A 27120-nucleotide genomic window follows, 5' to 3' on the forward strand; every position below is an offset into this window, starting at 1 on the left:
TCATGATTCAGATAGGGCATTCCAATTGACTTTTATTATTTTATTTGCTTTGTTCCCTTGGTGGTATTTTTGAAAAGCTAAACCTAGGTAGGTTAAAACTGATTTTTAAACTGTTGAAAACCGACCCTTAGCTCAGAGCATTTTGAATTTTTTTCACAGTTAGACAGTACTAGTTACTATGTGTCATATAGATAATATTGTGCTCACTCCCGTGGAGTTATTTAGGAGTCTGCACTGATTGGCTAAACTGCATATCTGTCAAAAGCACTGAGATAAGGGGTCAGTCTGCAGATTCTTAGATACAACGTAATCACAGAGGTAAAACATATATTAACTTAACTGTTTTGGTTATGCAAAACTGGGGAATGGGTAATAAATAGTGATGTCGCGAATAGTTCGCCGGCGAATAGTTCCCGGCAAACTTAGCATGTTCGCGTTTGCCGCGACGGGCGAACATATGCGATGTTCGGTCCGCCCCCTATTCGTCATCATTGAGTAAACTTTGACCCTGTACCTCACAGTCAGCAGACACATTCCAGCCAATCAGCAGCAGACCCTCCCTCCCAGACCCTCCCACCTCCTGGACAGCATCCTTTTTAGATTCATTCGGAAGCTGCAGTCTTAGTGAGAGGAGGGACAGTGTAGCTGCTGCTGATTTAATAGGGAAATCGATAGCTAGGCTAGTGTATTCAGTGTCCACTACAGTCCTGAAGGACTCATCTGATCTCTGCTGTAAGGACAGCACCCCAAAAAGCCCTTTTTAGGGCTAGAACATCAGTCTGCTTTTTTTTTTTTCCTGTGTAATTTAATTGCAGTTGCCTGCCTGCCAGCGTGTGTGTCTGCCCACTTGCCCAGTGCCACCACTCATATCTGGTGTAACAGTAGTATACATTTAAAAAAAACAACACTTTTTTGACTGTGAAATAATAGCAGTCAGTTTCCTTCACACGTGTGCGTTTCAGGGCCTGCCAGGGCACAGTGTCACCCCAGTGCAACTCATATCTGGTGTAACAGTAGTGTACATTTAAAAAAAACAACACTTTTTTGACTGTGAAATAATAGCAGTCAGTTTCCTTCACACGTGTGCTTTTCAGTGCCTGCCAGGGCACAGTGTCACCCCAGTGCAACTCATATCTGGTGTAACAGTAGTGTAGATTTAAAAAAAACACTTTTTTGACTGTGAAATAATAGCAGTCAGTTTCCTTCACACGTGTGCGTTTCAGTGCCTGCCTGCCAGGGCACAGTGTCACCCCAGTGCAACTCATATCTGGTGTAACAGTAGTGTAGATTTAAAAAAAACAAAAACTTTTTTGACTGTGAAATAATAGCAGTCAGTTTCCTTCACACGTGTGCGTTTCAGTGCCTGCCTGCCAGGGCACAGTGTCACACCAGTGCAACTCATATCTGGTGTAACAGTAGTGTACATTTAAAAAAAAAAAAAATACAATTTTGACTGTAATAGATTGTATAGCAGTTAGTTGTCTGCAAGTGTGTGTGTCAGGCCTACAGCGTCTACTCTGCCAACTTCTGTCAGTGCACAGTGCCACTCATATCTGTTGTCACAGTAGCTTGCACGCATAGTACCACTAATCGAAAAATGACAGGCAGAGGCAGGCCACCCCACAGGGGCCGTCGTGGTCATGGTGCTGTGATTCCCTTTGGCCCTAGAATAATGCCCAGTGTTCAGAGGCCACGTACCCCGAACTCGAACAGTTCTGAGGACATATAAACACAAAGGAAGAATGATATAAAGGGTATCAGACTTCCCAAAGCATGCACTTGCAGCACTCTAGGCCTTAACTAAGGAACGGAATACCCCAACAGGATATTAAAATATAACCTTTATTAATTATAAAGTTAAAAAACCAAATTTGTAGGTTTTTTAACTTTATAATTAATAAAGGTTATATTCTTCCTTTGTGTTTATATTTATATTTGTGCACAAGCACCATTTCTTCCAGCTATTGTAAAATTTATAAACTCATACTTCTTTATTGGAATTACTATTAGAGGAAAAGCCTAAGTAGTGCCACTGTTCATTTTGTGGGTTTGAAGTTCTGAGGACATAGTTGACTGGCTAACACAGGACACCCAATCTTCTACAGCTTCCGCTCGGAAACCTTGACACACCATCCTCCTCCAGCTTAGCTTCGGGCACCTCTCAAGTTACCACTCGCCCGCCTGCAGCCATCACCAACACTAGCACTACACCCGCTTCACTTGATCTGTCAGAGGAGTTATTTACACATCAGTTGGAAGAAATGAGTGATAGTGATGCGCAACCATTATTGCCAGAGGATGTAGATAACAGGGATATGTCTCAGTCAGGCATTACACACATGGACGTACGGTGTGATGATGATGATGTTGTACCCGCTGCTGCTTCCTTTGCTGAGTTGTCAGATACCAGAATGCCGTCATTGCAGAGCTCAGCAGTATGGCATTTTTTTGTGTGTCTGCCTCTGACAACAGCGATGCCATTTGCAACCTTTGCCAAAAGAAACTGAGTCGTGGGAAGTCCAACACCCACCTAGGTACAACTGCTTTGCGAAGGCACATGATCGCACATCACAAACGCCTATGGGATCAACACATGAGTACAAGCAGCACACAAACTCAAAGCCGCCATCCTCCTCCTGGTCCAGCATCTTCAGCCACGTCAACCACTGCTGTCCTCCTTGCCCCTTCTCAACCATCCGCCGCCCCGTCTCTCGCCTTGAGCAGTTCCTGCTCATCTGCCCACAGTCAGGTGTCTGTCAAGGACATGTTTGAGCGTAAGAAGCCAATGTCACAAAGTTACCCCTTGCCCGGCATCTGAGATCTGGCTTGTCTGAACTCTTAGCCCGCCAGTTTTTACCATACAAGCTGGTGGAGTCTGAGGAGTTCAAAAAATTTGTAGCTATTGGGACACCACAGTGGAAGGTACCCGGCTGAAATTTCTTTGCACAAAAGGCAATCCCCAACCTGTACTCGATTGTGCAAAAGGAAGTAATGGCATGTCTAGCACACAGTGTTGGGGCAAGGGTCCATCTGACCACTGATACCTGGTCTGCAAAGCATCATCAGGGCAGGTATATCACCTACACTGCGCATTGGGTAAACCTGCTGATGGCTGCCAAGCATGGAATGCGTGGCACTGCAGAGGAGTTGGTGACACCGCCACGACTTGCAGGCAGGCCTGCTGCCACCTCCTCTACTTCTCCTACTCCATCCTCTTCCATAACCTCCTCGGCTGAGTCCTCTTGTGCTGCTGCGTCTTGCTCCACATCAACGGCACCCCCCCAGCTCCCCAGGTACTATTCCACATCCCGGATACGGCAGTGTCACACAGTCTTGGGGTTGACTTGCCTGAAAGCAGAGAGTCACACCGGACCAGCACTCCTGTCCGCCCTGAACGCACAGGTGGATCAGTGGCTGACTCCGCACCAACTGGAGATCGTCAAAGTGGTTTGTGACAACAGAAGAAATTTGTTGGCGGCATTGAATTTGGGCAAGTTGACACATGTGCCGTGCATGGCACATGTGTGTAATCTGATCGTACAACGCTTTGTGCATAAGTACCCAGGCTTACAGGATGCCCTGAAGCAGGCCAGGAAGGTGTGTGGCCATTTCAGGCATTCCTACACGGCCATGGCGCACTTTTCAGATATCCAGCGGCGAAACAACATGCCAGTGAGGCGCTTGATTTGCGACAGCCCGACACGTTGGAATTCAACACTCCTAATGTTCGACTGCCTGCTCCAACAAGAAAAAGCCGTTAATGACTATTTGTATGACCGGGGTGCTAGGACAGCCTCTGCGGAGCTGGGAATTTTTTTGCCATGTTACTGGACGCTCATGCGCAATACCTGTAGGCTCATGCGTCCTTTTGAGGAGGTGACAAACCTAGTCAGTCACACCGAAGGCACCATCAGCGACATCATACCATTTGTTTTCTTCCTGGAGCGTGCCCTGCGAAGAGTGCTGGATCAGGCTGTAGATGTGCGTGAAGAGGAAGAGTTGTGGACCTGCAGCAATGCTGGAAGAGGATTGTGAGGAAGAGGAGTCAGAGAGGAATGTGGCTTTGAGGAGGAAGACCAACCACAACAGGCATCCCAGGGTGCTGTTGAGGGACCCTCGTATAAAAAGGCTGAAGGAGAACGACCTGTACTGGGTGTCCACGCTACTAGACCCCCGGTATAAGCATAAAGTTCCTGAAATGTTACCGAATAACCGCAAGTTGGAAAGGATGCAGCAGTTCCAAAATAAATTAAAAAGTATGCTTTACACATCGTATAAGGGTGATGTCTCAGCATAACGGTAATCTAACAGGGGAAGAGGTGAAAGTAATCCTTCTCCTCCCATGACCACGCCGGCAAAGAAAGGATGCTTTACAGACGTGTTATTGATGGAGGACATGCGGAGCTTTTTAAGTCCTACGCATCGCCACAGCCCTTCGGGATCCACCCTCAGAGAACGACTCGACCGACAGGTAGCAGACTACCTCACCTTAAATGCAGATATCTACACTCTGAGGAGCGATGAACCCTTGACTACTGGGTGTGCAGGCTTGACCTGTGGCCTGAGCTATCCCAATTTGCGATAGAACTTCTGGCCTGCCCCGCTTCAAGTGTCCTGTCAGAAAAGACCTTCAGTGCAGCAGGAGGTATTGTCACTGAGAAGAGAAGTCGCCTAGGTCAAAAAAGTCTAGATTACCTCACCTTTATTAAGATGAATGAGGGATGGATCCCGAAGGGACTGACAGTGGGCGATACATTCGACAAAAAAAGGCCTAATGAGATGAGCTGCCTTGGGCTAAAAATGGTCCACACGCTGCTGTATTTTATCTCTGAATGCCGGATGACTTGGGTGACTTATCTGCCACCAACTAGGGTTCAAGCCGTAATGTTTTAGGGCACTTTCTGCCTGGGAAACAAACATCAATTTTTCTGGCCGCTGCTACAGCAGCGGCTGCAACAATACTTAATTTTTCAGGCATGTCTACATGCCTAATTTTTCTGGCCTCTGGTGCTGCACTGTGGCTTCAAAAACCAAACCAAAAAAAAGGCACATAACAGGGATTAAACTGATGGGAATAGTACTACTTAACACACCACTCCTATCTGGTGGCACATTATATTGCACGCGCAGTGCCCCAAATTTGAAGTAGGAGGTCCGACCAAGCATCTTTTTCCATCTCCCGGTTCCTAAAATCGATGCCATATACACGTCCCCTGATAGGGGACGTAACAGGGATTAAACTGATAAGAATAGAACTACTTAACACACCACTCCTATCTGGTGGCACATTAGATTGCACGCGCAGTGCCCCAAATTTGAAGTAGGAGGACCGACCAAGCATCTTTTTTCATCTCCCGGTTCCTGAAATCGATGCCATATACACACCCCTGATAGGGGACGTAACAGGGATTAAACTGATAAGAATATTACTACTTAAGACACCACTCCTATCTGGTGGCACATTAGATTGCACGCGCAGTGCCTCAAATTTGAAGTAGGAGGACCGACCAAACATCTTTTTCCATCTCCCGGTTCCTAAAATCGATGCCATATACACGTCCCCTGATAGGAGACGTAACAGGAATTAAACTGATAAGAATAGAACTACTTAACACACCACTCCTATCTGGTGGCACATTAGATTGCATACACAGTGCCCCAAATTTGAAGTAGGAGGACCGACCAAGCATCCTTTTCCATCTTCCGGTTCCTAAAATCGATGCCATATACACGTCCCCTTGATAGGGGACGTAACAGGGATTAAACTGATAGGAATAGTACTACTTAACACACCTTATAATAAAGCAGAGAGAGGCAATGCAGAGAGAGGAGTCTGAAGAAGAGGAGTCAGAGGAGGAAGATGGCTTTGAGGAGGTGGAAGACCAAACACAGCAGGCGTCCCAGGGGGCTTGTTGTCACCTTTCGGGGACCCTTGGTGTTGTACGTGGCTGGGTGGAGGAAGAGACCTTCAATGACATCAGTGAGGACAAGGAACGGGACATGGCTAGCTTGGTATCCAACCTTGTGCAAATGGGGAGTTTGCAGTTGTGCAAATGGACTGTTGTTTGCGGTGCGTTAAACGGGGAGTTTGGTCTGTCACTGTGAAGCGAGCGCAACCCTTACACTACCTGATCAATACAACATCATACCTGATGTTTTAAAGCACGTTATTCCAAACAATTTAGGAATGTTAGGTAATTTATGCCCTTTATGAATTAAAACCAGACTCTGCATCAACTATGTAATTTTCCATGGGAGTTTTGCCATGGATCCCCCTCCGGCATGCCACAGTCCAGGTGTTAGTCCCCTTGAAACAACTTTTCCATCACTACTGTGGCCAGAAAGAGTCCCTTTGGGTTTTAAAATTCGCCTGCCTATTGAAGTCTATAGTGGTTCGCCCAGTTCGCCCGTTCGCGAACATTTGTGGAAGTTCGCGTTCGCCGTTCGCGAACCCAAATTTTTATGTTTGCGACATCACTAATAAAGGGATTATCTATCTTTTTAAACAATAACAATTCTGGTGTAGACTGTCCCTTTAACTGTTTGCACCCTGGCAGTTGTCCCTAAGGTGAGAGTGCTCTTTTGAAATATATATATATGTCTGCTTGGAATAAATTCTCAAAAAAAAGCTATTTAGAGTACTGCAGCCTTTTTCTTTTTTTTCTCTTTATATAAATATATATAATAGGGCTGAAAAAATGTGTATTCAGTATATGTGTATTATGTATATACAGGTGTATGTATGCGTTTATATGTGTAAATACGTATATACATAGATACACATATGCTGTTTACGCACTTTTTAAAATGTTTAAATGTGTTTTGAATATAAATATTTTACATAGAAGAAAATGTTCATTGTATTTTTAAATAGATATTTCTATATATATATATTGCTCTAGGTTTAAGGCAGTGTAAGGTTAGCGCCAACGCAATAAGTGTTAGTTTTTATTCTTAAACAGTGTCCTACATTGAAGTCTATGGGGAGAAGAAGATAACATGATTAGAATAACTGAAGTCCTGAAGTTAGCTCACCCGATCTTTCTCTTGCACGCTAGCGTTTTACTTTTAACTTATAATGTAAAATGTGCTAAAACCTGCCAGGGTTAAAAGTTTACTTTGAGCAAAGTAAGGCCTAGATTTGGAGTTTGGCGGTAGAAGGGCTGTTAACGCTCCGCGGGCTTTTTTCTGGCCGCACCATAAATTTAACTCTGGTATCGAGAGTTCAAACAAATGCTGCGTTAGGCTCCAAAAAAGGAGCGTAGAGCATTTTTACCGCAAATGCAACTCTCGATACCAGAGTTGCTTACGGACGCGGCCAGCCTCAAAAACGTGCTCGTGCACGATATCCCCATAGGAAACAATGGGGCTGTTTGAGCTGAAAAAAAACCTAACACCTGCAAAAAAGCCGCGTTCAGCTCCTAACGCAGCCCCATTGTTTCCTATGGGGAAACACTTCCTACGTCTGCACCTAACACTCTAACATGTACCCCGAGTCTAAACACCCCTATCCTTACACTTATTAACCCCTAATCTGCCGCTCCCGCTATCGCTGACCCCTGCATATTTTTTTTAACCCCTAATCTGCCGCTCCGTAAACCGCCGCAACCTACGTTATCCCTATGTACCCCTAATCTGCTGCCCCTAACACCGCCGACCCCTAGATTATATTTATTAACCCCTAATCTGCCCCCCTCAACGTCGCCGACACCTGCCTACACTTATTAACCCCTAATCTGCCGAGCGGACCTGAGCGCTACTATAATAAATGTATTAACCCCTAATCCGCCTCACTAACCCTATCATAAATAGTATTAACCCCTAATCTGCCCTCCCTAACATCGTCAACACCTAACTTCAATTATTAACCCCTAATCTGACGACCGGAGCTCACCGCTACTATAATAAATGGATTAACCCCTAAAGCTAAGTCTAACCCTAACACTAACACCCCCCTAAGTTAAATATAATTTAAATCTAACGAAATTAATTAACTCTTATTAAATAAATTATTCCTATTTAAAGCTAAATACTTACCTGTAAAATACATCCTAATATAGCTACAATATAAATTATAATTATATTATAGCTATTTTAGGATTAATATTTATTTTACAGGCAACTTTGTAATTATTTTAACCAGGTACAATAGCTATTAAATAGTTAAGAACTATTTAATAGTTACCTAGTTAAAATAATAACAAATTTATCTGTAAAATAAATCCTAACCTAAGATATAATTAAACCTAACACTACCCTATCAATAAATTAATTAAATAAACTACCTACAATTACCTACAATTAACCTAACACTACACTATCAATAAAATAATTAAACACAATTCCTACAAATAAATACAATTAAATAAACTAGCTAAAGTACAAAAAATAAAAAAGAACTAAGTTACAAAAAATAAAAAAATATTTACAAACATAAGAAAAATATTACAACAATTTTAAACTAATTACACCTACTCTAAGCCCCCTAATAAAATAACAAAGCCCCCCAAAATAAAAAATTCCCTACCCTATTCTAAATTAAAAAATTTAAAAGCTCTTTTACCTTACCAGCCCTGAACAGGGCCCTTTGCGGGGCATGCCCCAAGAATTTCAGCTCTTTTGCCTGTAAAAAAAAACATACAATACCCCCCCCCAACATTACAACCCACCACCCACATACCCCTAATCTAACCCAAACCCCCCTTAAATAAACCTAACACTAAGCCCCTGAAGATCTTCCTACCATGTCTTCACCATCCAGGTTCACCGATCCGTCCTGAAGAGCTCCTCCGATGTCCTGATCCAAGCCCAAGCGGGGGGCTGAAGAGGTCCATGATCCGGTCAAAGTCTTCATCCAAGCGGGGCAGAAGAGGATCTTCCATCCGATTGAAGTCTTCATCCAGGCGGCATCTTCTATGGTCTTCCATCCGTAGCGAAGCGGCAGGATCCTGAAGACCTCCAGCGCGGAACATCCATCCGGCCCGACGACTGAACGACGAATGACTGTTCCTTTAAGGGACGTCATCCAAGATGGCGTCCCTCGAATTCCGATTGGCTGATAGGATTCTATCAGCCAAACGGAATTAAGGTAGGAATATTCTGATTGGCTGATGGAATCAGCCAATCAGAATCAAGTTCAATCCTATTGGCTGATCCAATCAGCCTATCAGATTGAGCTCGCATTCTATTGGCTGTTCCGATCAGCCAATAGAATGCGAGCTCAATCTGATAGGCTGATTGGATCAGCCAATCGGATTGAACTTGATTCTGATTGGCTGATTCCATCAGCCAATCAGAATATTCCTACCTTAATTCCGATTGGCTGATAGAATCCTATCAGCCAATCGGAATTCGAGGGACGCCATCTTGGATGACGTCCCTTAAAGGAACAGTCATTCGTCGTTCAGTCGTCGGGCCGGATGGATGTTCCGCGCTGGAGGTCTTCAGGATCCTGCCGCTTCGCTACGGATGGAAGACCATAGAAAATGCCGCCTGGATGAAGACTTCAATCGGATGGAAGATTCTCTTCTGCCCCGCTTGGATGAAGACTTTGACCGGATCATGGACCTCTTCAGCCCACCGCTTGGGCTTGGATCAGGACATCGGAGGAATTCTTCAGGACGGATCGGTGAACCTGGATGGTGAAGACAAGGTAGGAAGATCTTCAGGGGCTTAGTGTTAGGTTTATTTAAGGGGGGTTTGGGTTAGATTAGGGGTATGTGAGTGGTGGGTTATAATGTTGGGGGGGGGTATTGTATGTTTTTTTTTACAGGCAAAAGAGCTGAAATTCTTGGGGCATGCCCCGCAAAGGGCCCTGTTCAGGGCTGGTAAGGTAAAAGAGCTTTGAACTTTTTTAATTTAGAATAGGGTAGGGAATTTTTTATTTTGGGGGGCTTTGTTATTTTATTAGGGGGCTTAGAGTAGGTGTAATTAGTTTAAAATTGTTGTAATATTTTTCTTATTTTTGTAAATATTTTTTTATTTTTTGTAACTTAGTTCTTTTTTATTTTTTGTACTTTAGCAAGTTTATTTAATTGTATTTATTTGTAGGAATTGTGTTTAATTATTTTATTGATAGTGTAGTGTTAGGTTAATTGTAGGTAATTGTAGGTAGTTTATTTAATTTATTTATTGATAGGGTAGTGTTAGGTTTAATTATATCTTAGGTTAGGATTTATTTTACAGGTAAATTTGTTATTATTTTAACTAGGTAACTATTAAATAGTTCTTAACTATTTAATAGCTATTGTACCTGGTTAAAATAATTACAAAGTTGCCTGTAAAATAAATATTAATCCTAAAATAGCTATAATATAATTATAATTTATATTGTAGCTATATTAGGATGTATTTTACAGGTAAGTATTTAGCTTTAAATAGGAATAATTTATTTAATAAGAGTTAATTTATTTCGTTAGATTTAAATTATATTTAACTTAGGGGGGTGTTAGTGTTAGGGTTAGACTTAGCTTTAGGGGTTAATCCATTTATTATAGTAGCGGTGAGCTCCGGTCGTCAGATTAAGGGTTAATAATTGAAGTTAGGTGTCGACGATGTTAGGGAGGGCAGATTAGGGGTTAATACTATTTATGATAGGGTTAGTGAGGCGGATTAGGGGTTAATACATTTATTATAGTAGCGCTCAGGTCCGCTCGGCAGATTAGGGGTTAATAAGTGTAGGCAGGTGTCGGCGACGTTGAGGGGGGCAGATTAGGGGTTAATAAATATAATATAGGGGTCGGCGGTGTTAGGGGCAGCAGATTAGGGGTACATAAGGATAATGTAGGTGGCGGCGCTTTGCGGTCGGAAGATTAGGGGTTAATTATTGTAAGTAGCTGGCGGCGACGTTGTGGGGGGCAGGTTAGGGGTTAATAAATGTAATACAGGGGTCGGCGGTGTTAGGGGCAGCAGATTAGGGGTACATAAGTATAACGTAGGTGGCGGTCGGAAGATTAGGGGTTAAAAAATTTTAATCGAGTGGCGGCGATGTGGGGGGACCTCGGTTTAGGGGTACATAGGTAGTTTATGGGTGTTAGTGTACTTTAGGGTACAGTAGTTAAGAGCTTTATGAACCGGCGTTAGCCCAGAAAGCTCTTAACTCCTGCTATTTTCCGGCGGCTGGAGTTTTGTCGTTAGAGCTCTAACGCTCACTTCAGAAACGACTCTAAATACCGGCGTTAGAAAGATCCCATTGAAAAGATAGGATACGCAATTGACGTAAGGGGATCTGCGGTATGGAAAAGTCGCGGCTAAAAAGTGAGCGTTAGACCCTTTAATCACTGACTCCAAATACCAGCGGGCGGCCAAAACCAGCGTTAGGAGCCTCTAACGCTGGTTTTCACGGCTACTGCCGAACTCTAAATCTAGGCCTTAGTGCGCAAGCAGAAAAAAAGTAACCAACTTCTTGTAATCTAGCCCATAGTTTGCTCTAAATAGGAAATTAGTAATGCATTTCTTACGTTAACTTAGCTACAAGTAAACTTTTTGCACACATTATGATTTGAAAGTAAAATGTTTGCGCATGAGCAATTACCCGACACGTGCAAAAAGTGGAACTTAGAATATCAACACTGTATTAATGTTTTCCCCCATAGACTTAAATGGAGAGTGAAAAGTGAGGAAAAAAACAAACATACCAGCCCTTGTAGCACTGGTAATCACCTATGTAACAGTGCTGCATTAAACCAGCTCCTCGCCATAAATAGTGCAGATAATGGCTCTATCCCTGTGAGCTGTCACTAAGCTTAATAGCTCTTTATTTGTATCAATTCATGAGATTTCACTGTTATGTTTTCTAATACAATACAATAATTATCTATCTTTTTAATAGATTTACTCATGTATATATTACTTTCAACATTCTCTTGTGTAAAGACAGAAATATCAGCAATAACAAATCAATAATTTGTTCCTTTATATTTTATATTGATATCTTGCTGCTTTTTTTGCATATGACTGATATCCTGCACACTACAGTTATATATAAGCTGTGTGATACTGACCTATGCAGGTGATATCAGTGTGATCCCAGTAATTCCTCTGCTTGTTATTAATACATCTTATTACTGTGCGGGACGGAATGTATCCTGATGTGCATGTGACTGTAACCTCTTCATCTGCTTCATAATATGGTTTATCTATATTCAGCACAATCTTGTTATCCCAGCTGTGTAGTTTTTTACATTTCTCTGTGAGATAAGCAGAATAAAACATATTAATATTACACATAACACCATGATTACGCTCTAGCAGTGCTCTAGTTTATGCTGACACAGCTCCTGCACTATGACTAAAGCCGGTCACACTGTTTACATTACATGACGTGTTCCTCCTATCATACTCAGGGATCTCAGTGAATGACATTTTTACGTGTGCAGGACTAACATTGCGTTACAGGCTAAAAGGCTTGCGGTACAGTTATAGCGTCAAGACTTGTAATTGCTGCGAAGCTGTTTTAATGCTGAAATTACAATTTTTTTAGCGTTAAAACGAACGCACAACTCGTAATCTAGGTGATAGAAACTTAAGATTTTGATGGCAGATAAGAACCATAGGCCTAACAAGACTGCCCAAAATATCCTAAAAGTGCAACCTTAATTAGTATGTAGGATATCCTTATGCTAATCCCAGGCATTAATTAGCAGGTAGCATAATATTATGCTTATCCCAAGCATTAATTAGTACGTAGGAGAGCCTTAGGTTTATCCCAGGTATTAATTAGTACGTAGGAGAGCTTTAGGTTTATCCCAGGTATTAATTAGTACATAGGAAAGCCTTAGGTTTATCTCAGGTATTAATTAGTATGTAGGAGAGCCTTAGGTTTATCCCAGGTATTAATTAGTATGTAGGAGAGCTTTAGGTTTATCCCAGGTATTAATTAGTACATAGGAGAGCCTTAGGTTTATCCCAGGTATTAATTAGTACATAGGAGAGCTTTAGGTTTATCCCAGGTATTAATTAGTACATAGGAAAGCCTTAGGTTTATCTCAGGTATTAATTAGTATGTAGGAGAGCCTTAGGTTTATCCCAGGTATTAATTAGTATGTAGGAGAGCTTTAGGTTTATCCCAGGTATTAATTAGTACATAGGAGAGGTTTAGGTTTATCCCAGGTATTAATTAGTACATAGGAGAGCCTTAGGTTTATCCCAGGTATTAATTAGTACATAGGAGAGCCTTAGGTTTATCCCAGGTATTAATTAGTATGTAGGAGAGCCTTAGGTTTATCCCAGGTATTAATTAGTACATAGGAGAGCCTTAGGTTTATCTCAGGTATTAATTAGTATGTAGGAGAGCTTTAGGTTTATCCCAGGTATTAATTAGTATGTAGAAGAGCTTTAGGTTTATCCCAGGTATTAATTAGTACATAGGAAAGCCTTAGGTTTATCCCATGTATTAATTAGTACATAGGAGAGCCTTAGGTTTATCCCAGGTATTAATTAGTACATAGGAAAGCCTTAGGTTTATCTCAGGTATTAATTAGTATGTAGGAGAGCCTTAGTTTTATCCCAGGTATTAATTAGTATGTAGGAAAGCTTTAGGTTTATCCCAGGTATTAATTAGTACATAGGAGAGCTTTAGGTTTATCCCAGGTATTAATTAGTACATAGGAGAGCCTTAGGTTTATCCATGGTATTAATTAGTACATAGGAGAGCCTTAGGTTTATCCCAGGTATTAATTAGTATGTAGGAGAGCTTTAGGTTTATCCCAGGTATTAATTAGAACATAGGAAAGCCTTAGGTTTATCCCAGGTATTAATTAGTACATAGGAGAGCCTTAGGTTTATCCCAGGTATTAATTAGTACATAGGAGAGCTTTAGATTTATCCCAGGTATTAATTAGTATGTAGGAGAGCTTTAGGTTTATCCCAGGTATTAATTAGTACGTAGGAGAGCTTTAGGTTTATCCCATGTATTAATTAGTATGTAGGAGAGCTTTAAGTTTATCCCAGGTATTAATTAGTATGTAGGAGAGCCTTAGGTTTATCCCAGGTATTAATTACTACGTAGGAGAGCCTTAGGTTTATCCCAGGTATTAATTAGTATGTAAGGTGAAATATACGGCAGACCCTACTCCCAAATTCTTAACTAAAAAAAAAAAGTATAAAAAAAGTTGACACGCCTCCTACAGGCGCTTACTCATAGACTAAGGTCTCTGTAGAAACCTGGTCAATTTATACGATGGAAGCCTCAGTATTAACCGCTTCATAAACATCATACAAACAGAAAGGTTAAAAACAAAGTGCAGACATCTGAACACAGAATTTATACATTTAAACTGCGTAATCGTATTACAAAAAGCAGAGAAGACCCAAAATACCCTTAGACTACAATAATATATGTAGAAGAGCTTTAGGTTTATCCCAGGTATTAATTAGTACATAGGAAAGCCTTAGGTTTATCCCATGTATTAATTAGTACATAGGAGAGCCTTAGGTTTATCCCAGGTATTAATTAGTACATAGGAAAGCCTTAGGTTTATCTCAGGTATTAATTAGTATGTAGGAGAGCCTTAGTTTTATCCCAGGTATTAATTAGTATGTAGGAAAGCTTTAGGTTTATCCCAGGTATTAATTAGTACATAGGAGAGCTTTAGGTTTATCCCAGGTATTAATTAGTACATAGGAGAGCCTTAGGTTTATCCATGGTATTAATTAGTACATAGGAGAGCCTTAGGTTTATCCCAGGTATTAATTAGTATGTAGGAGAGCTTTAGGTTTATCCCAGGTATTAATTAGAACATAGGAAAGCCTTAGGTTTATCCCAGGTATTAATTAGTACATAGGAGAGCCTTAGGTTTATCCCAGGTATTAATTAGTACATAGGAGAGCTTTAGGTTTATCCCAGGTATTAATTAGTATGTAGGAGAGCTTTAGGTTTATCCCAGGTATTAATTAGTACGTAGGAGAGCTTTAGGTTTATCCCATGTATTAATTAGTATGTAGGAGAGCTTTAAGTTTATCCCAGGTATTAATTAGTATGTAGGAGAGCCTTAGGTTTATCCCAGGTATTAATTACTACGTAGGAGAGCCTTAGGTTTATCCCAGGTATTAATTAGTATGTAAGGTGAAATATACGGCAGACCCTACTCCCAAATTCTTAACTAAAAAAAAAAAGTATAAAAAAAGTTGACACGCCTCCTACAGGCGCTTACTCATAGACTAAGGTCTCTGTAGAAACCTGGTCAATTTATACGATGGAAGCCTCAGTATTAACCGCTTCATAAACATCATACAAACAGAAAGGTTAAAAACAAAGTGCAGACATCTGAACACAGAATTTATACATTTAAACTGCGTAATCGTATTACAAAAAGCAGAGAAGACCCAAAATACCCTTAGACTACAATAATATATGTAGAAGAGCTTTAGGTTTATCCCAGGTATTAATTAGTACATAGGAAAGCCTTAGGTTTATCCCAGGTATTAATTAGTACATAGGAGAGCCTTAGGTTTATCCCAGGTATTAATTAGTACATATGAAAGCCTTAGGTTTATCTCAGGTATTAATTAGTATGTAGGAGGGCCTTAGGTTTATCCCAGGTATTAATTAGTATGTAGGAAAGCTTTAGGTTTATCCCAGGTATTAATTAGTACATAGGAGAGCTTTAGGTTTATCCCAGGTATTAATTAGTAAATAGGAGAGCCTTAGGTTTATCCCAGGTATTAATTAGTACATAGGAGAGCCTTAGGTTTATCCCAGGTATTAATTAGTATGTAGGAGAGCTTTAGGTTTATCCCAGGTATTAATTAGTACGTAGGAGAGCTTTAGGTTTATCCCAGGTATTAATTAGAACATAGGAAAGCCTTAGGTTTATCCCAGGTATTAAGTAGTACATAGGAGAGCCTTAGGTTTATCCCAGGTATTAATTAGTACATAGGAGAGCCTTAGGTTTATCCCAGGTATTAATTAGTACATAGGAGAGCGTTAGGTTTATCCCAGGTATTAATTAGTACGTAGGAGAGCTTTAGGTTTATCCCATGTATTAATTAGTATGTAGGAGAGCTTTAGGTTTATCTCAGGTATTAATTAGTATGTAGGAGAGCCTTAGGTTTATCCCAGGTATTAATTAGTATGTAGGAGAGCCTTAGGTTTATCCCAGGTATTAATTAGTATGTAGGAGAGCTTTAGGTTTATCCCAGGTATTAATTAGTACGTAGGAGAGCTTTAGGTTTATCCCATGTATTAATTAGTATGTAGGAGAGCTTTAAGTTTATCCCAGGTATTAATTAGTATGTAGGAGAGCCTTAGGTTTATCCCAGGTATTAATTACTACATAGGAGAGCCTTAGGTTTATCCCAGGTATTAATTAGTATGTAAGGTGAAATATACGGCAGACCCTACTCCCAAATTCTTAACTAAAAAAAAAAAGTATAAAAAAAGTTGACACGCCTCCTACAGGCGCTTACTCATAGACTAAGGTCTCTGTAGAAACCTGGTCAATTTATACGATGGAAGCCTCAGTATTAACCGCTTCATAAACATCATACAAACAGAAAGGTTAAAAACAAAGTGCAGACATCTGAACACAGAATTTATACATTTAAACTGTGTAATCGTATTACAAAAAGCAGAGAAGACCCAAAATACCCTTAGACTACAATAATTTATGTAGAAGAGCTTTAGGTTTATCCCAGGTATTAATTAGTACATAGGAAAGCCTTAGGTTTATCCCAGGTATTAATTAGTACATAGGAGAGCCTTAGGTTTATCCCGGGTATTAATTAGTACATATGAAAGCCTTAGGTTTATCTCAGGTATTAATTAGTATGTAGGAGGGCCTTAGGTTTATCCCAGGTATTAATTAGTATGTAGGAAAGCTTTAGGTTTATCCCAGGTATTATTTAGTACATAGGAGAGCTTTAGGTTTATCCCAGGTATTAATTAGTACATAGGAGAGCCTTAGGTTTATCCCAGGTATTAATTAGTACATAGGAGAGCCTTAGGTTTATCCCAGGTATTAATTAGTATGTAGGAGAGCTTTAGGTTTATCCCAGGTATTAATTAGTACGTAGGAGAGCTTTAGGTTTATCCCAGGTATTAATTAGAACATAGGAAAGCCTTAGGTTTATCCCAGGTATTAAGTAGTACATAGGAGAGCCTTAGGTTTATCCCAGGTATTAATTAGTACATAGGAGAGCCTTAGGTTTATCCCAGGTATTAATTAGTACATAGGAGAGCCTTAGGTTTATCCCAGGTATTAATTAGTACGTAGGAGAGCTTTAGGTTTATCCCATGTATTAATTAGTATGTAGGAGAGCTTTAGGTTTATCCCAGGTATTAATTAGTATGTAGGAGAGCCTTAGGTTTATCCCAGGTATTAATTAGTATGTAGGAGAGCCTTAGGTTTATCCCAGGTATTAATTAGTACGTAGGAGAGCCTTAGGTTTATCCCAGGTATTAATTAGTACATAGGAGAGCTTTAGGTTTATCCCAGGTATTAATTAGTACGTAGGAGAGCTTTAGGTTTATCTCAGGTATTAATTAGTATGTAGGAGGGCCTTAGGTTTATCCCAGGTATTAATTAGTATGTAGGAAAGCTTTAGGTTTATCCCAGGTATTAATTAGTACATAGGAGAGCTTTAGGTTTATCCCAGGTATTAATTAGTACATAGGAGAGCCTTAGGTTTATCCCAGGTATTAATTAGTACATAGGAGAGCCTTAGGTTTATCCCAGGTATTAATTAGTATGTAGGAGAGCTTTAGGTTTATCCCAGGTATTAATTAGTACGTAGGAGAGCTTTAGGTTTATCCCAGGTATTAATTAGAACATAGGAAAGCCTTAGGTTTATCCCAGGTATTAAGTAGTACATAGGAGAGCCTTAGGTTTATCCCAGGTATTAATTAGTACATAGGAGAGCCTTAGGTTTATCCCAGGTATTAATTAGTACATAGGAGAGCCTTAGGTTTATCCCAGGTATTAATTAGTACGTAGGAGAGCTTTAGGTTTATCCCATGTATTAATTAGTATGTAGGAGAGCTTTAGGTTTATCCCAGGTATTAATTAGTATGTAGGAGAGCCTTAGGTTTATCCCAGGTATTAATTAGTACGTAGGAGAGCCTTAGGTTTATCCCAGGTATTAATTAGTATGTAAGGTGAAATATACGGCAGGCTGCTACCAGAAACCTGATCATTTGAACTTTGAGAGAGTGAGAAGTGAGCCAAACAACCAAGCTCCAGAGGAGTACTTTGTCGGCTGGGATAGCAGTGAGAAGACCGGTGAAAGAAATACCGAGTCTGGGTTAAACAACTCACAAAGACAGAAGCAGGTTGTGGATCTGAGCTCACGGAGTTACCACCAAGGTCCGTTACTGGGGAAGCAGCAATTTAAGGAGACACGGAGGCTGGTAAACGGAGGCTAAGAGACATAGCACTCCACCGGCTTTTTTGTACTACAGAAGGAGATCGTCAACAGTGCACTGTTCTAAAGAAGGAATCCCTACATCCAGCGAAAAACCGTATGTAACTTACTACCTAAGTACACTAATAGAGACGCTGAACTAAAGAAACAACATTGCAGTAAAGTGTGAACAGCAAGGCAAAGAGTTGCTAGTCTAAGTGCCGCATTAAAAATATCTGCCTCATATGTTTTTTACACGATCAAAATGATGGAAAGCTATTATCCCCTGTTTGCCTTAACACAAACTCTTAAAAAAGCTGATATACCTACGACAACTTTTAAATATTTGTTCATTTTTTCTGTTGAGAAAACTGACATTTGTGATATTTTCTACTGTTAGTCCTTCTGTTTAGAGGAACAAAAGTAACATAAAAATCAATAGGAATATAGTTTTTATTCTTGCACATATGCCTGAATTTTCGTGCAATGCATTTTATATTAGTATTGTTTTTTAGTTCAAATAGCAACACCGGTGTTTTAGGATTTTTTACTGTGTATTATACAGATTATTATGTGATTAGACTGTGTTATTGATATATATATTTTAAGATATACATTTTAAAATAAACCATCATTAGATTTATGGAACTCTAGTCTACATTTTTTACTCTTATACAGGGGGAATATCTCCATTTCACACCCATAAAGGGAGAATATTCACACTCATAGTGATATAATATTTCTACTTATACCACTAAAGACAGAACAGCATTAATTTGCGCCACCTTATATTGATACTAATTGCATTTAAAACCGTTGGGATAAGTTTTTAAAGGTGAGCATAGTTCTGCCCAACCAGATAGATAATTACCTTCTCATATAATTTTAACATTTGTGCAAGAGTCCTGGATTTTTTAGGGACAAATTTGCAATTTTTTTATATGGGGTTGTAAGATGTCATCAGCTGACAAAATATGTATATGCTTTTTCAGTATATTTACTACCTCATTATACTGTTGGCTGAATTCTGTAGTAAAGACTATACATTCCTCATAGTTTATATGACTTTTATGTGTCTTTGTATTTTGCAATGATTTCTCTCCCAACACCAATTTTGAATTTTTGATTTTTTTCTCTACAGGGTTCTAACATGCTGTACTTATAACCTCGTTCTATCAATCTATTTCTAAGCTCTAATGATTGTTGATTATATACAGTGTCACTCTTTGTATTCCTTCTTAGCCTTAAGAATTGGGATTTAGGGATAGATTTAATAAGATGATCTGGATGCTGGGAAGTCGCATGCAGAATCGTATTTCCCGCAGTCGGTTTGCGATAAGTTTTAGTGATAATCTCACTATCACCAGTACTCAGATTCAAATCTAGATAGTTAACCTGATCCCCACTGTAAACTCCTGTGAATCTTAGCCCCAACTCGTTATTATTACAGTAGGCTAAGAAATCTCCAAACTGTGTATCATCCACAGGTTGTTTAACAATGAGGAGCAGTGATACAGAAGAGGTAAGAGAACCTCAAGAGTTGGGTTTATTTAACACTCATTCCTACTAGTGGTTACTGAAAAATTGAATTTAATATAATTATTTAAAAATTTGACCCTTAATCAAAACCGTAAAGTACCCAGAGAACTGTTAATCACATTATCCCCCTGTTTCCTGGCCGATAACAGTTCCCTCGGCTTCAGGTGACAGGGACAATGGACAGCTATAATAAAACCAATATATGTGCACCGAGGTGCTACAGTTAACACAAACGCATTTCGGCTGTGATATCAAGCCTTTTTCAATGTGGCAGGACAAACCGAGGCCCGGGTGCCACCCCTTTAAATAGCACAAAACTACCTACTCAGTAACCAATCCTATCTTGTATTTCAAAACCGCCCATATGAATCTCCAATCCTGACCGTTTGTGTCATAGCGGTTAGAGGTGTGTGGGCAGACTGAGATTTGATTGGTTGTCGATCGTACTACCAAGAAGTCTAAACAACATATTAATATTAACAAGATCCCTTTAGACGTAGGATCAGGAGAGGGCGAGGTAAAACAACCTCAAACCAGACGACAGGTTCGTTTCAATCAAAGACAACAATCCCACCAGAGTCTACCCCACAAAAAGAAATAGATGATAATAATAAAGACGATAATCTTAATATCATCAATCTTTCACAAAAAAAATACTAACTCCTGTTCATATATCTGCTCTCAAAAAAGTTTTATCCTTTGTACCCTCTAACCATATTGATAAATTTGAGGCTATCAAAGACATGCATTTATTTGTTAGGAATGTTGATAATACAGCTTTAAATTATTTAATAACTTTACTTGAAGAGAGTGAAATTGTGACAAGGGAAGCCATTGATAAATCTAATACTGATAATTGACGAGAAATACTCAAATCCAAGTCACAATTTATTCCCCCAAGTAACATCTCACCCCAAGCTGTAACCTTTCTGAATTTAGTATGCAATTATATTATATCTATTAATGGTAATAATGATGCCTCTGTTGCCAATATGACTAAACCAGAAATTGAGGCTATGAAAGAGATGACCAGTTGGACAGATGTCCAATTTAAAAATAGTGACAAAGGGGGTAATAAAGTGTTATGACCAACTTTGATGTACACTGAGGAAGCAATGAGACAGCTTCAGAATAACACTAACTATAAAAAACTATTGGGGAACCCAACAGAAAATTTCCTTGAGCATTATAAATAACTCATTGATGTAGCTCTATCTGAGAAAATCATTGACCTAAAAGAACATAAATATTTAACTGTCACTAATCCAAGAGTAGCGACAATGTACCTATTGCCTAAGATCCATAAAAATATCTCTTGTCCGCCTGGGAGACCGATTGTTTCTGGTATAGGGTCTCTAACAGAAAAAGCTAGTAGATATGTAGATGCGAGACTCAGGAATATTGTGGATGCATTACCCTCTCACACCAGGGACACAATGCATATTTTGAACAAAATACTAAATATTAGAGTCACACAACATTCTATACTAGTAACATGTGATGTTGAGTCCCTTTACACCAGCATCAAGACTGAATGGGGCATCAAAGCAGTGGCACACTTTTTACAGAAAGATATGACTATGGATCAAACCACAAAATACTTTATCATCAGATTACTTAAATTTGTATTAGCACATAACTACTTTGTATTCAATGATAAAAATATTTTACAAATATGTGGTACCGCGGTAGGTACATCTTGTGCACCGACTTATGCAAATATATACCTGGGCTGGTGGGAAGAGATGAAAGTGTTCAATGACATCATGAACCAATACACCCAATACATCTCCCACTGGTCCAGGTATATAGACGATATTCTTCATATATGGGAGGGTCCAATAGAATTATTGGAACAGTTTGTCCAACTACTTAATACCAATCCTTTTTGATTATTTCTAACCAGCAATACAAGTCATTTCAAAGTTGAATTCTTGGACTTGACGATCTTGAAATGTGATGACAATTAGTGACAGAAACTTATAGAAAACCTACTGCCACTAACAATATTTTACATGCAAAAAGCTATCACCATCCGTCAACGATTAATTGCCTCCCATATGGAGAATACCTCAGAATAAGAAGAAATTGTACGGATATTAGCTTTTTTAAGAAATCAGCTTTGGAACTGAGAGAAAGATTACTTAAGCGAGGTTACTCCAGGAAATTATTAGCTAGAGCCTATCATAACACACTAGCTAAAAACAGGTCTGAACTTCTCAAACCTAACAAAAAATGTGAGTCAGAATCAAATGTTATCAGATTTATATCCACTTATAACTGTCAGAGGGACAAAGTGAGTACAATTATTAATAAGTATTGGCATATTCTTAAAAGTGACGATAAGTTAAAAACACTCTTACCTGATAGACCATCTTTTACTTTTAGACGTGCCAATAATATGATGGAAAGTCTTACTAAAAGTCATTTTGATAGAAACAGAAATAAAAAAACCATTTATCAAGGCTCTACCCCGTGTGGACATTGTAAAACCTGTCAATTTATGGTTAAAAAAGATTCCATCACTGATAGATTTTCCAAGATTTGGAAAATTAAAACTCATATTAATTGCCAAAGTGATAATGTTATTTATTGTTTGTCTTGCTCATGCAATCTTATTTACACAGGCATGACAACATGTAAATTGAGTACTAGGATCACTGAACACTTAAGCAATATACGCAATGCCCAGAAAGACCTAAAAGAGGGCAAGCAGATAACTAGCGTAGCATAACACTTTTTGCAATACCATTCAGGTAAAACTACCTCCTTTAAATGCTGGGGCCTGGAACGAGTTAAACCAGGTATTAGAGGGGGTAACATTGAAAGCATTTTACTACAAAAAGAATCTGGCTGGATTTTCAAATTGAATTCAGTCATGCCGCACGGGATGAATGAAGCCAATAACTATTGGGTGTTTCTTTAAGGATGTTGATAATCTACTCTTTTAGTTATATGGATAGACACTGAATTGATTTCTGATTTTTGTTTCAAGCATATATATTTCTTATAAATATATAATGGAGTTAGAATTTAATCAACATTAGTCATATCTCTCAATGAATTACTTGGAATTGGGGATATAACTTAAACATAGACCCAATTTTAAACATAATGCATTTTATTGATTGGGTCATGTTTTGGTCTGCACTTCATCTATCTGATATAAGAATATATATGTTTTTGAATTTAAGTCTATATGCCGCCCATAGCAAGATTAGGAACTACTTACTTCTGTGTCTTATATTTTTAAAGGCACTGCGATATTATATCTGTATACATTTGCCTATAAATCTGAACATATAGAAAAGCACCTAACACTTTCTTAGTATACACGCATATGTATTAACATACTGATACGATGTAACTAATGAAAAATATCTAATCACCGATTTATAACTATTTACATGCAGCTTATTTATACTATGTATTGTAAATTTGTACACTTGCCGTAAAGATCAAAAGCACATGTGACAGGTTTCAACATATTGGATAATGAATAGAGTATGTGGGCGCCTTCTACCTATGGTTCTGGTCTATGGTGCGATGGATTGGTGCAATTAATAAACACTGAGATAATACTAATATCAGTTAGGAGGCGGGGCGTGACCGTGCAGGCTCATGGTCGCATTGTGACTTAGCTCCGTAGCCTTTCCCTGCTCAGCGGCTCTTTAAATATAGGAATATCGACCAAATCTGAATAAAAACCTTCCGGATGTCCTCCTAACCCCCCTCGGCTCTTAGATATGTAAGAAAGAGCGCAAAGAATACCAGCTTTTGGCCGCAAAGATACTTTATGTCCGGAGGGCGCCATATTGACAGCAAGTCAGGCCCTAATTACGCAGCACTACTCCTTCTGCTGTTTATTGCGATCTCCTCTGGAAACAGACGCAGCCAGGCTGAGACTCGACAACGACTCATAACTACCTGAGGGTAAGCATATTTAACCTGCTCTTCACACTACACCGCACCAAACCCTGGGTTATAGGTTAACAAAGCTCACATGGGACAAGACGATTCTGGGCATATAATAACGTCTCCCAGACACTGCAAAGATATGCTTTGACAACGCTGTTCATATGTAAAAGAAGATAATAAATATTAGACATCAATATAAATAAACGCAGACATCGCAGACTCGTGGAAAACTAACTTCCACAGTTTAAGTAACACCGGCCATATGCAAAAGAAGATATTAAATATTGAATATCAATATAAATAAAAATATCTGCCGCAGTCACATGGAAAACTAACTCCCACAGTTTATTCCTTTGGGGACTTACGCTCTTCACACAAGCTTGAATTGAGGGGAATTTGCAAATAAGACTCTTGCACTAAAAGACCATAAGAGAACAACATCAATATACTCTTATGCTTAAGAAATCGGCTTACAAGACTGTAATCCCCTCACAGCAGAATATCTCTGGCATTATTACCATTACTGTCTACATTTTATCACATGGCAACAAGGAGCTCTGCTAGATCTAACAAAGCTTCATCAAACATCAACAAAACACCGGTTAACTCTTTCTTCAAACCTAGAACAAGAGACACTCCTGGTAAAATAGACTTATCCTCACAAACTCCAGGGATGGAACTTAATAATCCCGAGGATTTTCCCTCGCTTCAGCATGACAAACTTTCACAGATCCAACAGACAATAGCATGTCTTCCTTCAAAAAGTGACATAGCTGATTTGAAATCTTTCATTAAGAACGAAATTTCCTCTTTAAGAAAAGATATGAATGACATGAACTCAAAAATCGAATACATTGAAGAAGGCCAGGAACACTTAGAATCCGTGGTAAGCGAAAATACGCAATATTTAAACTGCCAGGACGCCATTGTTCAAGCCCTACAATTAAAAGTCGAAGACCTCGACAACCGCGGCCGCCGTAGCAATCTACAGATCCGTGGAATTCCAGAAGAAGTCACCCAAGATAACCTTATGGACTACCTGCTGCAGCTGTTTAAGCAATTGGAACCTTCTCTAGACTTAAATGATGCTTCATTTGAACGTGCTCATCGAGCACTTAGGCCTAAAACCTCCCCTCCTAACCCACCTAGGGATGTCATTGTGAAATTTGTTAGCTACCAACAGAAAGAAATCATTTGGAAGCAGGCAAGAAGTCAAAGATCAATAACACACCAGGGCCATAACATCCAAATATTCCAGGACCTATGCCCTGCAACAATCGAAAGAAGAAGATCCCTTCGCTTTATTACCTCCACCTTACAAGAACACAACATTAAATACCGATGGGGCTTTCCATTCAGCCTGATGGTACATAAAGATGGAAAAATTATCACCTATAAAGATATAGAAGATCTGGATACTTTATCCAAAAGTCTCAACCTCACTTTCGATAACCCAGCAGCTAAAGAAACAACAGAAACAGATAATGCACAATCCCATTCCTCCATACAGCGAAACTCGTCATGGATCAAAGTATCTAGAAGACGCCCTAGGACGACTCCTTCCAAATAAACATTTGTTTCCGAACTGAAAGAGGACGTTAATCCTTACCTATGACACAGGGATCATTACCAGGTCGTATATAACTGTTTACATATTTAATTTTTACACCGTTGAATGTGTAATTCCAGTAATTTAGTTTTCTAAGACTTTCCGACCTAGTTGTGAAACACCCACTAAGTTAACGATTCGAGACGAATCCAATACACATTATTGCCAGGACTAAAAAATGTTCAAATACGTTCTGTTTGTTTGCACTGTTTAGTCGTAAATGTTTATCCTTGTAAGTTTAAGACAAATAATGTTGTTATAATTGTTGTCACACTTTTTACTTCCCCAGGAATGCAAAAGGTTTAAATGCAATGATTTGCCCTCAATGTAGTCAAACCAAAGTAAATAACATTCCCCTATGAGCACTGCTTTATATACTGAATGGAGTTCAAACTATAAAGTTAATTAGAGGGCTAACGTTAGATAATCATAGTTATATATATCAATGTTGGGCCGCTGAGGGGGATTCGCTACCTCACCGATAAGACCCTACAAAAATGGTTATGTTCATACTGTTTGTGTATTTCCTTATTTTTTCTTCCCCTTTTCTTTACTATACCTCCACACTGTCACTACCGGTAACCGACAGGACAAGTAGCCTACTACCCCATAGCCTCAATATCATAGAACATAAAAGCCTTATTATAGGTAATACTACTTACAATGTCTGACAAACCCCGCTTAAAAACACCTTCTAACTCACTTAATATTCAATCTATTAATGCTCAAGGTCTCAACATACCAGCAAAAAGATCTCAAGTATTAAGGGACTTTAATGGCCACAAATCAGATCTTGTATTTATCCAAGAGTCTCACTTCCGTAAAGGCAGAGAACCAACTACGTTTTATACTAAATTTGGCCTATGTTTCTTTGCATCACATACAAACTCTAAGAAAAATGGAGTAGGTATCTTAATCAGGAAAAACATACCCTTTCAAGAAATAAATATTGTACAGGATAAATTAGGCAGATACCTTATTGTAGTGGGCTTACTATATGGTAGACCAGTCATGCTGGTATCCTTCTACACACCCAATTCTAAACAATCAGCTTTCACTAAAAAACTATCAAATCTCATCCTAGAATATCAAAAAGGTATATTGATAATGTGTGGCAATTTAAATATACCTTTAAACCCCTCCATAGACTGCTCCGCCACCCGATCCTCGGTCCCCCAGACGCAAATTTCTAGAACATTAAACTCACTGAAAAAACTCACTGCAGTAGATCTATGGAGAACATTCTATCCCACAAAGGAGGACTACACTTTTTACTCCTACCCACACAAACAATATTCCAGAATAGATTATATTTTCACTGACGTCACAGGTCTTTCACTATTTTCATCCTCACACATTACTCCCATAACATGGTCAGATCACGCTTCAGTCATAGGCACCTTCCGGTGGCCCTCCAAACCAATACATGATTACATATGGAAATTGGACGATCAACTCTTAACAGACCCCATTATTTTACAACAAATAACCAAATCCCTATCAGAATTTTTTACTATCAATAACACAGAGGGGTCTTCTCCTACATCAGTATGGGAGGCCCATAAATGCGTTATGCGTGGCGAACTTATGGCTATTAAAGCCTCAATTAACAAACAGAGACGCAAATTTGTAGCAGATCTAATTTCCTCCATAGATTCCCTAGAAAAACAACACAAACAGAATCCAACTGACCACAACCTTTTACGACACGCTCA

The 27120-nt window shown here is 39.3% G+C and overlaps 1 protein-coding gene across 1 annotated transcript in view; it reads right to left on the reverse strand.

Moving 5' to 3' along the window:
• LOC128646843 (sushi domain-containing protein 1) overlaps positions 1 to 12363 on the reverse strand; it is a 377381-nt gene extending 365018 nt beyond the window's left edge. The window contains exons 1-2 of the mRNA XM_053699643.1: positions 12285 to 12363; positions 12003 to 12188 (exon numbers count right to left, since the gene is read on the reverse strand). Of these exons, the coding sequence (XP_053555618.1) occupies positions 12003 to 12188; positions 12285 to 12363 (265 nt within the window). The remainder of the gene's footprint in view (positions 1 to 12002; positions 12189 to 12284) is intronic.
• Between the last annotated feature and the right edge of the window lie 14757 nt (positions 12364 to 27120).

Source organism: Bombina bombina, chromosome 2 (assembly GCF_027579735.1).
Source record: "Bombina bombina isolate aBomBom1 chromosome 2, aBomBom1.pri, whole genome shotgun sequence".
Classification (NCBI taxonomy): domain Eukaryota; kingdom Metazoa; phylum Chordata; class Amphibia; order Anura; family Bombinatoridae; genus Bombina; species Bombina bombina.